The following is a 14,052-nucleotide window of genomic DNA, read 5'->3' on the forward strand; positions in this document are numbered from 1 at the left end:
CGCCCCGCCCCCCGCGCGCAGCCGCCCCATCCACGGCCGCCGCCGCTCCGTGTATTTCTCTGTAGTTGTTCCCCGCGACACACGAAGATAGTGTTACTTACCTTAAAATGCAAACCTCGACCCAGGTGCCCTCCAAGACACCTTTAGATCGGCTTCTCTGTTCTCCCCGGAGCGCACGTGAGGCCCCGTGGAGGAGGCTTGGTAACCTCTCCGGCCAGCCCCTCGCCAGGCAGAATCAAAGACAAAACGGACCTGTAGTGGGCCAAGCTTGGACCGTTACTCATTAGGGGGACAGAGAATTAGGGTGTGGAGGGGGGAGTCTGAGTTAATGATTGGAAGCTCAAAAAGTAGCTATGACCAGCTAGGGGCCTTGGTTGGGTCATTTGGGGGAGGGTGTAAAGAAGCGGGGTCCCCTTCCGGACTGGGTGCGACTCGTGTGACCTTAAGGAATCCTGTGCATACAAAGGGCAGCCCGTGGAGGGGTGAAGCTGCAGCTGGGGAACAGGCAAGAGACGGGTGCTTGGTGTGTTGAGCTCAGTAGTGACCAGCCTGCCTGAAGTGGTTGTTCTTGTGAGAGAGGAGTGGGGCCGGAGTAAGCCATGAACTCACCCAAGAATCCCTGCAGTCGGCGATAGCAGTGAGGCTTAGCTGTCTGCCCACGGCCATGAGCTGGTCAGCTACACTGCCCATGGAAGCGTTGCCAATGGATGGTCACTTTACTGAGTGGAATTGTTGTCACAACTAATCTATTGGCTCATGAGGAAGTTGTTACAAATTTGCTCACTCCTTTCCACATGCACTCCTCCCCTTGGCTTAGCACTGCTGAGGCTTTTTTTCCCCCCTTGCTACTTCCTACCCCTTTAGTGCTCTTGAGGCGAGTTTTTGCTTCTCTTCTCTAACCAAGTACCAGCTATCTGTTTAAGATTCCTGATTTCTACTGAGAACTCACATCTCTGTCCCTTAAAATGTCTAACTTGTTTGTTGACCAGGATTGTACTACCTCACTAGGCTTTTTCCCTCCCTCCTCTGGTTGTCCTAGGTATTGAACTCAGGGTCTGCCTCTTTCTTTGCTCTCCTTGCCAGACACGAGGTCTGGCTCTTGAGCCACTCTGACAACCCTGAGACTTAACTTTTTTTTGGTCTATGTCTCTGAGCTTTTTTGCCCAAAGCTACAGTTCTACCACTTTGAGCCTCCACTTCTGGTTTTCTGGTAGTTAATTGGAGGTAAGAGTCTCAGATTTTCCTGCCTGGGCTGTCTTCAAACCATGATCCTCAGATCTCAGCCTCTTGAGTAGCTACTGTTACAGAGCCCTGAAAAAATTAACTCTTGATCGTTGTCCAAACACTTGCTTCTCTGGGAGGTTTCCTGCCTTTAAATAAATGAATGGATGGCAACACTATCTAGTTATGAAATCCAAATATCTGGCCGGCCACTGATTCCTCTCTCCAACTCCATTTGAAAGTGTCCTTCAATGACTCAGGCCCCTTTCTACTCCCCACACTGACTGTGGGTTGGCCATGTGGCTAATTTTGGCTAAGCATGACACGGGCAGTATATTGATGATGTCTTATACAATGACTTACACGATGGAACTTGGTGCAAGATGCTAGGTAGCACGTCTAAGTGGTTCAGAGCGCCATGCTCTGAGGAAGCGTAAGCCATCTGCGAACAGACGTTGTGGAGATCTGTGTGGAGTGCAAGCCTGCACACTTGGAAGCAAAGCTGCCTGAATCCTTTCATTCCAGCACCTCTTTGGAATACTGTCTAGTGAACCACTGCCAGCTGAATGTCATGTGGCATGCCCAACTAAGCCTTATCTGGCCCACAGAGTCAAGAACAAACTTGTACGGTTTTAAGCTACTAGGTTTCTATATAGCAATAGAAAACTGAAACACTGCCATTATATCTTTCAGGAAATTCTTTCCAAATATTTTGCAAATGCACTTCAAGCTTCTCTCCTTTTCTTCTAGCACCCTGGTCTACACCATCACTCATCTGGATTACTACAGTGTCAGTGTTTTTTCTTGCTCCACTCTTTGCCTCCCATTCAATATCTAGAACAATCCAGATCTTAGCCAGGCACTGGTGGCTCACACCTGCAATCCTAGCTGCTTAGGAGGCTGAGATCTGAGAATCATCTTTGGTGCTAGTAGACAAATTTGTTACTTTCTTTTTTTTGGGGGGGTGGAGGGGAGTCCGGTCATGGGGCCTGAACTCTGGGCCTGGGCGCTGTCCCTCAGCTCTTCAGCTCAAGGCTAGCACTCTACCACTTGAGCCACAGTGTCACTTCCAGCTTTTTTCTTTTTTGCTTATGTGGTGCTGAGGAATCGAACCCAGGGCCTCATGCATGAAAGGCAAGTGCTCTACCACTAAGCCACCTTCCCAGCTCTTGTGAGACACTTTGTCTCCAATTAACCATCTCCAAACCAGAAGTGGAGCTGTGGCTTAAGTGGCAGAGCTGTCTGTAGCCTTGAATAATAAAGCTCAGGGACAGACAGAGCCCAGGCTCTGAGTTCAAGCCCATGACCCCAGTCCTACCTTTTAGTTCCCCCAAAAACTGGCTGTGAGAAGACAACTTTTCTTTGCATTCATGATGACTTGTGTACAATTTAGATTATTAATGAGAAATTCTTATCATAGGGTAAAACAAGATCTGTGACTCAAGTAGAGCATCATAGCTAAAAAGTGGCAGATACCTACTGACAGAAGTTAAGGAATGTGAGTCTCTGCTATGGACTGAAGTGTGGCTCAATAGAAGATATGCTGAAGGCCTAATATCTATTACTTGTGAATGGGACCCTATTTGGAAGTGGTAGATGAGGTCAAATCAAGATGAGGTCATTAGAATGGGCCTCAATCCAGTTTGACTAGAATCCTTATAAGAGGAAAACCCCATGTGCGAGAGGTGCCCAGGGAGAAGAGCATGTGAGAACCAGGGCAGATATTGGAGTTACGCAGCTACAAGCCAAGGAATGCCAAGAATTGCCTGTGACAGCAGAAGCTGAGGAAGGCAGGGAGCAAGTTCTAATAGGGAGCTTTTTGTGAGCACAGCCCTGTGCATGACTCATTCAAGAAAGGGCTTGAGCCTTAAGTTGTGGTATTTGGCAGCCCTAGTAAACAAGGACACCCTCTCTAAGTCATTAGCTTCGCATAGCTGTCAGGTGTTTGAGATGCTTGATGCCTTTCCAAAACCTAGTTCCAATGAGGGGGTATAGCTCAGGGGTAGAGCATTTGACTGCAGACCAAAACCTAGTTCCAGGGCTGGGAAGGTGGCTCAGTGTTAAGAGTGCTTGCCTAGCATACATGAGGCCCTGGGTTCGATTCCTCAGCACTACATAAACAGCTGGATGCGGCACTGCGTGCGGCTCAAGTGGCAGAGTGCTAGCCTTGAGCTGAACAACTGAGGGACAGTGCTCAGGCCTGACTGAGTTCAAGCCTCACAACCAACAAAAAACAAAAACTAGTTCCATAGGAGTGGGAAAGGGTGGGCAGAGTAAGTTTGGTGCCTTCTATGGAAAAGGTGAGCAGGGTAAAGTGGATAATAGGTAGCTGCTAATTAGAAGAGGATGGTTAAGGTTGGGTTTGGATCCAGTCGTGGGGCCTGAACTCTGGGCCTGGACGCTGTTCCACAGCTCTTCAGCTCAAGGCTAGCGCTGTACCACTTGAGCCACAGCGCCCCTTCCGGCTTTTTTCTTTTTGTTTATGTGGTGCTGAGGAATTGAACCCAGGGCCTCAGGCATGCAAGGCAAGCGCTCTACCACTGAGCCACCTTCCCAGCCCTGGGCTTCAATGTCTGTGACTTGAACAAACATTAAACTAGTGAGCCTAACTATGTGGCTGGTTGGGAAAAAAGTAATATAGGAAAAAGCAGCCATCAGGGTAAGAGGCCCGGGGAAGGGATGGCTGATGTTCTGGAGCAGCAAGAAGGTCCCATGGGCTGCTGTCCAGTGAATGAAGCAGAAAAACGAGATGAAGTCAGAGAAACAGGAAGAAGTGGGCACATCCTGTGAGACCTATCTGACCTCCAGTCCTGAGGCTGGTACTCAGGGGCCAGGCTCTGTTCCTGAGCTTTGTTACTCAAGGCCACATCCAGCTCTGTGTAAATGAAGTAATTGCTGAAAATAATAAAATTAATGGAATCCCAGGGCTCAGGACAGATTATATGAATTGTACAAAAACATTGTTACTATTTTCTTTAATAACCAGACAATGCAATAATAAACTTTCCACAGGGCTGGGAAGGTGGCTCAGTGGTAGAGCGCTTGCCTTGCATGCCTGAGACCCTGGGTTCGATTCCTCAGCACCACATAAGAAAAAAGAAAAATGCCGGAAGTGGCGCTGTGACTCAAGTGGTAGAGTGCTAGCCTTGAGCTGAAGAGCTGAGGGACAGCGCCCAGGCCCAGAGTTCAGGCCCCACAACTGGACCCAAAAAAAAAAAAAAAAAAACTTTCCACAATTAAACTGCGTAAGTAATTTTATTGATATAAATACAAGTCTCATGATCACCAGCTACCATTTTATCACACTACACAAAGAGAAATAAAGTTAATTAAATATTAAATGCATATACAGAAGTGCTTTCACATTACCAAGGTCACCCATAGTAAAGCTGCCTACATACTTTGTACACTTTGCTTGTAATTGAGTAAATGTGTGAAATAAAGCACAGGTGAATCTTAACAAAACATTTATTTCTCAGTGGAAAATGCTCTCTTCATCAGAGGTGGCTGAGCTTTGCCAACGTCAAACATCATTTCCAAAGGAGGGTTGTTGAGAGAACACCAGTCTGGTATGCGGCCTGTCTGATTATAATATTCCTTTGAAACAGAACGGCTTCCAAGTATGTCCTGCAATGCTCCAAAAATAGCTCCTGTGTGTGAAAAATATTGTTGTAGTTAAGATGAAAAACTTTTAATCAAAAAACTTTGTATATACATATATCTGAAAAGAATGGCCTGCTAGAACTCAGTAATGAATTGTTACAATTAATTAACTCTGAATTAATTCCAGTGAAGATGGAATTCTGAATAACAGAGTAAACCATTCAGTTTAAAGGGCTTTTAGTCACCCGTTCTTTTTTGTTTTAAAAAGGGCTTGCTCTGTGTTAATAAACGAGTTTTCCTGCTTGGGAAAAAAAAAAGGGCTTTTAGTTGGTCTAGTGAGTATAGTACCAAGTGTCACTGTCGGAAAGAATAGTACAGTGGGTGTATTTGCAACTTCTCCAAAGACAATCAGTTTTCTTTGCCACAGCTCCAGGTTCCATGTCAAGAAATGTGCAGAACCCAATTCTACATTGAAGACCATAAGAACATGCACGAGGGCTGGGAGTGTGGCCTAGTAGTGGAGTGCTTGCCTAGCATGCATGAAGCCCTGGGTTCTATTCCTCAGTACCATGTACACAGAAAAAGCCTGAAGCAGCACTGTGGCTCAAGTGGTAGAGTGCTATTCTTGAGCAAAAGAGGCTCAGGGACAGTGCCCAGGCCCTGAGTTCAAGCCCCAGGACTGGCAAGAAAAAAAGAAAAAGGAGAACATGCATGAGAATCATAAAGATAATTTATGATGGCTACTGGTGGCTCATGCCTATAATCCTAGCTACTCAGGAGGCTGAGATCTGAGCACCATGGAAGCTAGTTCGGGCAGAAAAGTCTCTCTGAAACTTTTATCTCCTATTAACTACTCACAAACTGGTAATGGTGCTGGGGTTCAAAGTGGTAGAACATAGCCTTGCCAGGCTGAGTTCAAGCCCCACAACTGACAAAAATAAAAAGAAGATAATTTACTTACTAAATTCATTTCTCGTAGATCAAAAGTTCATAAAACTTCAAAAAATGAACACTAGAGCTGGGTGCTGGTGGCTCATGCCTTTAATCCTAGCTACTCAAGAGGCTGAGATCTGAGCATTGTGGTTCAAGGCAGCCTAGGCAAGAAATCCCATGAGATTCTTAATCTCCAATTAATCACCAGAAAACTGGAAGTGGTGCTATGGCTCAAAGTGTTAAAGGGCTAGCCTTGAGCAGACAAGCTCAGGGATAGCATCCAGGTTCTGAGTTCAGGCAAGCTCTATGACTGGCAAAAAACAAAACAAAACAACCAGAACACTACATTTAGTTTAAATATCCTCATGTTGGCTGGGAAGGTGGCTCAGTGGTAGAGCGCTTGCCTTGCATGCATGAGGCTCTGGGTTCAATTCCTCAGCACCACATAAGCAAAAAGAAAAAAGCCGCAAGTGGCGCTGTGGCTCAAGTGGTAGAGCGCTAGCCTTGAGGTGAAGAGCTAAGGGACAGTGCCCAGGCCCAGAGTTCAGGCCCCACAACCGGACCCCCCCCCAAAAAAAAATCCTCATGTTTTGTTTTTCTTCCTTAATGTATTGGTCCTACTTAGTAATGTATAACAGAATGTGTACAAGTATAAAAAGTCATGGTTGTTTTTTGTTTTTTTCAAAGTAGTTACTTTCTGGGCCATTTGCTTAGATGGTAAATCCATCATTTCTTACAACATTTAATAAACTCAGTCACAAATAAAGTAATTATAAAGAGACCAATTTTCACGAGACTCAATATTAAAATAGTGTTCTAAGCCAGGTACCAGTGGCTCATGCCTATAACCCTAGCTACTCTGGAGGCTGAGATCTAAGGATTGTGGTTTGAAGCCAACCCTGGAAGGAAAGTCCATGAGACTTTTACCTCCACTAACTCACTCAGAAAAAGCCGTAATGGCGCTATGGCTCAAATGGTAGAGGCTCACAAAGAGTGCCCAGGCAACAATAAAGTAAAATAAACACTCTTAAAACTGTATTTTCAAAATAATGTGCCCATTTCTTCTGGCATTTGTATTGTAAGTAAACTTCATCCAATGAAGTTATCCTTCAGAACAGTGTTAACTTTATCCTAACAATGGTCCCCCTCTTTAGAACATTTTATTCAATGTTCAAAGAAAATTAATAGGTTTTTTTTTTTTTTGGGTCCGGTCATGGGGCCTGAACTCTGGGCCTGGGCACTGTCACTCAGCTCTTCAGCTCAAGGCTAGCGCTCTACCACTTGAGCCACAGCGTCACTTCCGGCTTTTTTCTTATGTGGTGCTGAGGAATCGAACCCAGGGCCTCAGGCATGCAAGGCAAGTGCTCTACCACTGAGCCACCTTCCCAGCCCTGAAAATTAATAAGTTTTTGTTACTTATTTTTTGAAACAGTCACCCTACATAGTCCAAGCTGGCCTTTAAACACATGATCTTCCGCCTCAACCTCCTGGGAGCTGGGATTCTTTGTGGGCACTATCATGCATCGCTTACAATTCTATTTTTCTTCTTTTTCTTTTTGTTGGTTGTGGGGCTTCAACTCAGGGCCTGGGTGCTACCCCTGAGCTTTTCTGTTCAAGGCTAGTGCTCTACCATTTTGAGCCACAGCTCTACTTCCATTTTTTTTTTGGTGCTCAACTGGAGATAAGAATCTCATGGACTTTCCTGCCTGGGCTGGCTTTGAACCATGATCCTCAGATTCCAGCCTCCTCAGTAGCTAGGATTACAGGTGCAAGCCACCAGTGCCCAGCTACAGTTATATTTAATTATCAATTTTGAACAGTAAATTTTAATACATCCATTAGTAATATCATTCAATAACTAATTACTATATAATTATTATATTTAAAATACTAAGTTCTTACCTCCCAACCAGGCCACGCAATTAGCTTTCGCAGGTGGTGTATGAATTCGAAATGTCTTGGTTCCAAGTGTCATTTTGTATTTTGGTTTTTCTATCAAATACCTTATTTCTGCAAGCAACCTGTGCAGAAATCCTGGCAACATAGATGTGCCACCTATGATTACCAAATTCTCAGCTAGTTGTTTCCTGGTGTCTATTGGGCACTGTTATTAAAAAAGTAAAAGAAAAGTTCATTTTAAATTGGACAATGAGATAAATACTGTTTGATTGGATTTAAGAAAGTACACAGAAGCATGTACTACAGACTAAATAGGTCATTATTTGTGTTACAAAACACAAGAAAGGTTTCTTTCATGTAGTAAATATAATACCATGACAATACTGTTACTTCCATAAATATACACAACACTTAAAAGATTTTAAAATAACTTTTTATTTTAAATTAGTTTAACATCAAATAGTAGAGAATTTTTAAAATTCTGCAGACCACATGTCAGGCAGTAAATCTGAACGTTCCTATTTTTCAAGCAGAATGCCAGCTTAACTGGGCAAAAAGCATGAGAAAAAAAAATGTCTTTAGTGGGCTGGGAAGGTAGCTCAATGGTAGAACGCTTGCCTTGCATGCCTGAGGCCCTGGGTTCGATTCCTCAGCACCACATAAGCAAAAAAGGAAAAAAAGCCGGAAGTGGTGCTGTGGCTCAAGTGGTAGAGCGCTAGCCTTGAGCTGAAGAGCTGAGGGACCAGCGCCCAGGCCCAGAGACCAACCAAATGACCCTGGCGATCAATGGGGAGACAGGCAGCCAGAACACACTCACATTCTAGAACACTCTTAGAGAAAGCATGTGTCCACACTGGCTGTCTCTAAAATTTAGGGAAGGTTAAGGCCCATCACCCAGGGCTGTCCGATAGGCTCACGGTAGTGTCTACAGCAATACTATTTTAGATGGAACTCTATGATGATGATTTAGTCATTGAACAAAGACCCCAATACCATATGCCCTGTGCTATTTAAAAACCAGTATTCTGGGCTGGGAAGTTGGCTCAGTGGTAGAGCGCTTGCCTTGCATGCCTGAGGCCCTGGGTTCAATTCCTCAGCACCACATAAGCAAAAAGAAAAAAGCCGGAAGTGGCGCTGTGGCTCAAGTGGTAGAGCGCTAGCCTTGAGCTGAAGAGCTGAGGGACAGCGCCCAGGTCCAGAGTTCAGGCCCTACGACCGGACCCAAAAAAAAAAAAAAAAAAAAACCAGTATTCTGGGCTGGGAAGTTGGCTCAGTGGTAGAGTGCTTGCCTTGCATGCATGAGGCCCTGGGTTCAATTCCTCAGCACCACATTAGCAGAAAAAGCCAGAAGTGGTGCTGTGGCTCAAGTGGTAAGGTGCTAGGCCTTGAGCTGAAGAGCCTAGGGACAGCGACTAGGCCCAGAGTTCAAGCCCCATGATCGACAAAAAACAACAACAACAACAAAAACAAAAAACAAAAAAAAAAACAGTATTTCCCAAAACCTGAATTTGAAGAAACCACCAGCCACACCACAGAAAATTACAGTACTGCTGTTCTGAAAGGAATTCATTTGTCCATGGCATTCATAATGTTTGCTTTTTATTTATTTATTTTTGTTGGTTGTGGGGCTTAAACTCAGGGCCTAGCCATTGTCCCTGAGCTTCTTTGCTCAAGGCTGGTGCTCTTACCACTTTGAGCCACAGCACACAACTTATGGTTTTCTGGTGGTTAATTGGAGATAAGTGTCTCACAGACTTTTCTGCCTAAGCTGGCTTTGATCCATGACCAGATCTCAGCCTCCTGAGTAGCTCCCAGGCCCTAAGTTCAGCCGCTTGAGTAGCTAGAATTACGGGACTAAGCCACTGGCGCCCAGCTGGTTTGAACTATTGTAAGTATCATATCTCAGTGCCAAAATGAAACTCATCAACTGTCATTTTTCTTTTCCTTTCCTTTTTTTTTTTAGTTTCTTTTTTGTTCTTTGAGAAACAGTCTTGCGATGTACGTGCCCCAGTCTGGTCGGAAAATTGGAGGTTTCCTGTTTAACCTTCTGAATGCTGGAATCATAGGTATGCAAAATTAACTATAAAATTTAATAAACCAAAATGAGTAAAACATCAAAAAAGGAACAGTGACATGAGAGATGAAAACAAGAAAAAAAACTACCTACACTTCTTTGTTCTTACAAATAATATGACAAGGAAAATAGAGAAAATAACATTTAAATTTTCTTTAAAGAACTTTTGGGGTAACAAGAAATTTTTTTACAAATACCTGTAGAAGGGAATCCAATATTAAAGTGGCAACTGATTTCTCTTCATTATCTTGTTCAAAAAGAATTTCCACAACTGAATCTCTGATGAGATTAAAGAGAGAGCACTTGATTGGCATTACATAATACAGAATAATTTGTAGTCATACTGTCAGTATTATAAAGTATTAGTGCTACGTTACGATAGTGTGTTTCCCTATACATGCATGTCTGGATGTGAGAGTACTGTAGTTTGAACTAGGCTTCACTCGAGCGATGTCTCCAGCTCACTACATAAGGCTTATCACAACATGAGCTGTTCTCGTTCATGAATGGGGTAGTCAGGCGTACCTGCCTCCCAAAGATTGAGGTGAGGATTCAAGGAGTTAGTAGAATAATATTTGGTACACAAAGTAGCATTCCCGATGTATTAGCTACTACTACTACTACTACTACCATTATTATTATTGGTCATAGGGCTTGAACTCTGGGCCTGGGCACTGTCCCTCAGCTCTTCAGCTCAAGGCAAGTGCTCTACCACTTGAGCCCCAGTGCCACTTCTGTTTTCTGGTGGTTAACTGGAGATTAGAGTCTCACACACTTTCCTGCTTGGGCTGGCTTTGACCTGCGATCCTCAAATCTCAGCCTTCTAAGTAGCTAGTATTACAGAAGTGAGCCACTGGCACCAGGCCTACTATTATTTTTATGTAGAGATTTACATATATTTTGTGTCCAATTTTATCACTCCACATCCAATAACAGAAAAGAAACAGTATTTGGTAAAACTAAGACAGAACAAGCAAACAAGGCAGTGATATAGGGGTTTAAAAACAATAAAAATCCTTCTACAGTTCTGTTTTTAAAAAGAATAAATAGGGCTGGAAAAGTGGCTCAGTGGTAGAGTGCTTGCCTTGCATGCATGAGGCCCTGGGTTCAATTCCTCAATACAACATAAGTAGGAAAAGCCAGCAGTGGCGCAGTGGCTCAAGTGGTAGAAAGCTAGCGTTGAGCTGAGGAGCTGATGGACATGCCCAGGCCCAGAGTTCAGGCCCAACAACCGAAAAAATAAATAAATAAAAATAAAAAGAAGCCGGGCACCGGTGGCTCACGCACGTAATCCTAGCTACTCAGGAGGCTGAGACCTGAGGATCTCGGTTCAAAGCAAGCCTGGGCAGGAAAGTCCTTGAGACTCTTATCTCCAATAAACCACTAGAAAACCGGAAGTGGTGCTGTAGCTCAAGCGGTAGAGTGATGGCCTTGCACTGAAGAACACAGGGACTGCGCCCACACCCAGAGTTCAAGCCCCGAGACCAACAACAACAACAAAATTAAAAATAAAAAATAACGAAGATGGCTAGTTGACTACTAAGATACTCATTTTCTTGTTTTCAAATTAAGAAAACTCTGGGGCTGGGAAGGTGGCTCAGTGTTAGAGCGCTTGCCTTGCATGCATGAGGCCCTGGGTTTGATTCCTCAGCACCACATAAGAAAAAAGCTGGAAGTGGCGCTGTGGCTCAACTGGTAGAGCGCTAGCCTTGAGATGAAGAGCTGAGGGACAGCGCCCAGGCCCAGAGTTCAGGCCCCACGACCGGACCCAAAAAAAAAAAAGAAAACTCTGAGCCAGGTACTAGTGGCACATGCCTGTAATACTAGCTACTCAGGAGGTTGAGATCGAGAATCATGGTGTGAAGCCAGCCCAGGAAGAAAAGGCTGTGAGACTGTTACCTTTAATTAACACATGAAAATCAGAAGGCTAACAACTGTTAGCCTTGAGCATTAAAGCTTAGGGAGAGCCCCCACGCCCTAATTTCAAGTCCTAGAAATGGCACACACACATAAAAATTAGGAGCACTATTAAAAAAAATTAAGAAAACTATTTCGCTGGCTTCCCAGAACACTGAGATCTGTGGATCAAGGTCTGAAGCCAGCAACAGCAGGAAAGTCTGGAACTCCATCTTCAACTAATCCGCAAATGGCAAACTAGAGGCATGGCTCAACTGGAAGAATGCCAACCTTGCACAGAAAAGCCTAGTAAAATTTTGAGGCTCTGAGTTCAAGCTCCAGCACCAGCACACACAGCACATATATACACAAATCTAAAGAGATGCTTAATATGTTACATATTTTTTCTACTTCCTGGTCTTTTACAAAGGAAACTGTCATAAAGGTAAGTTAGAAACAAAAATTATATTGTTACCAATATAATTATAAATCCTTAAGGACAAGTTATGTTGTTTTGTAAGCTCTACGTTATCAGAAAGAATAACCTAGTGAATAATAAAAAGTTAATAATCAACGATCCTGGAAATTGAGAATATTTGAAATAATATAATCTTTTTATCAAAACAAAGTTGTAAGGCACAAACTAGAAAATTACATCCTATGAATGGAACAGCCTCCACCAGTTTTTGCAAATAAAGCTTTATTGGAACATAGCCACGTTCATTCATTTAGATACTGTATATAGATAGTTTTGGGCTCTGACTCTAGAGATGAATAACTGCAGAGACAATATGAACCACAAAGCCTAAGATGTTTACTACTGGGTCTTGTACAGAAAATTTACTCATCTCTGGTTTAAAGCATCTTATTTCCTGGTCTGCTTGAAAAAATTGTTTTGTTAAACTCATTTAGAACTACTCTGATGAACAGAGAAAAAAAACTTTAAAAAGCTGAATGAATTTCTGATGAAAATAAGAAAGTGTAATAAAAAACACTGATAGTAAGTTGTCAGTATTGAAGTAAAGGCTTATACAAATATTCTGAAAAGCCAAGAATATATTTTAGTTCACTTTTTCCTCATAAAAATTAAGGTCTAACCTGATTGATCCAAGGATATGTAAAATCTTCTCTCCATCTAATGGATAATCAACATTTGGGGGTGGTGTGGGACGCTGAAATGAAAATACCATGAGTGTTAAGTCTTTAAACATTGTAAACTCTGAAAAAGGCATGCTTATGTTTTAACTTACCTCATTATTTCCATCAATGTTAAATTTTGCTGCTTGTATTTCTAATCCACGCTTCAGATCACTTACAAAGCAAGTGCGCACTTAAAAGAAGAGAGAAAAGAAACCCCATTATGGTTTGACATTAATTGAGCAGTGAGCCTACATTCAGCTACAATTCTACTCAGTGGACACGTTACTTAAGTGCTCACCTTCTGTAAAAATGTTTACAAAAATTCCCCTTGAGGAAACTATTATATTGGTAGGTAACTTTCATATAAGAAGTATAGCAAAAAAAGTAAATTAGCGAGGCTAGCAATGTGGCTTAGTGATACAGTGCTTGCCTAGCATGCATGAAGCCCTGGGTTTGATTCCTCAGTACCACATAAATAGAAAAAACCAGAAGTGGTGCTGTGGCTCCAGTGATAGAGGGCTAGCTTTGAGCAGAGAGAGGCCCAGAGACAGCCCAAGTCCTGAGTTCGAGCCCCAGGACTGGAAAAAAAATAGCATCACAAAATGGAGTGCTTCGAATTCAATATCAAGGGTTTTTTGTTTGTTTTAAAAACTAGATTTCGGGGCTGGGAAGGTGGCTCAGTGGTAGAGTGCTTGCCTTGCATGCCTGAGGCCCTGGGTTTGATTCCTCAGCACCACATAAGCAAAAAGAAAAAAGCCGAAAGTAGCACTGTGGCTCAAGCGGTAGAGTGCTAGCCTTGAGCTGAAGAGCTGAGGGACAGGATCCAGGCCCAGAGTTCAGGCCCCACAACCGGACCCAAAAAAAAAAAAAAAAAACAATAAAAACTAGATTTCGGGCTGGGAAGGTGGCTCAGTGGTTGAGCGCTTGCCTTGCATGCATGAGGCCTTGGGTTCGATTCCTCAGCACCACATAAGCAAAAAGAAAAAAGCCAGAAGTGACGCTGTGGCTCAAGTGGTAGAGCGCTAGCCTTGAGCTGAAGAGCTGAGGGACAGCGCCCAGGTCCAGAGTTCAGGCCCCACGACCCGACCCAAAAACATGTAAAAATAAAAACTAGATTTCTGGGCTGGGAAGGTGGCTCAGTGGTAGAGTGCTTGCCTTGCATGCCTGAGGCCCTGGGTTCGATTCCTCAGTACCATATAAGCAAAAAGAAAAAAGCCGGAAGTGGCGCTGTGGCTCAAGTGGTAGAGCACTAGCCTTGAGCTGAAGAGCTGAGGGACAGCGCCCAG

At 43.5% G+C, this 14,052-nt stretch overlaps 1 protein-coding gene across 2 annotated transcripts in view; it reads right to left on the bottom strand.

Moving 5' to 3' along the window:
• Nucleotides 1-4,457: 4,457 nt before the first annotated feature.
• Actr10 (actin-related protein 10 homolog (S. cerevisiae)) overlaps nucleotides 4,458-14,052 on the bottom strand; it is a 24,446-nt gene continuing 14,851 nt past the window's right edge. For both annotated transcript variants that reach the window (XM_013017619.1, XM_013017630.1), the window contains exons 9-13: nucleotides 12,877-12,956; nucleotides 12,725-12,798; nucleotides 9,928-10,009; nucleotides 7,660-7,861; nucleotides 4,458-4,871 (exon numbers count right to left, since the gene is read on the bottom strand). In XM_013017619.1, the coding sequence (XP_012873073.1) occupies nucleotides 4,690-4,871; nucleotides 7,660-7,861; nucleotides 9,928-10,009; nucleotides 12,725-12,798; nucleotides 12,877-12,956 (620 nt within the window). In that variant the 3' untranslated portion in view covers nucleotides 4,458-4,689. The remainder of the gene's footprint in view (nucleotides 4,872-7,659; nucleotides 7,862-9,927; nucleotides 10,010-12,724; nucleotides 12,799-12,876; nucleotides 12,957-14,052) is intronic.

This window comes from Dipodomys ordii, unplaced genomic scaffold (assembly GCF_000151885.1).
Source record: "Dipodomys ordii isolate 6190 unplaced genomic scaffold, Dord_2.0 Scaffold2, whole genome shotgun sequence".
NCBI classification, from domain to species: domain Eukaryota; kingdom Metazoa; phylum Chordata; class Mammalia; order Rodentia; family Heteromyidae; genus Dipodomys; species Dipodomys ordii.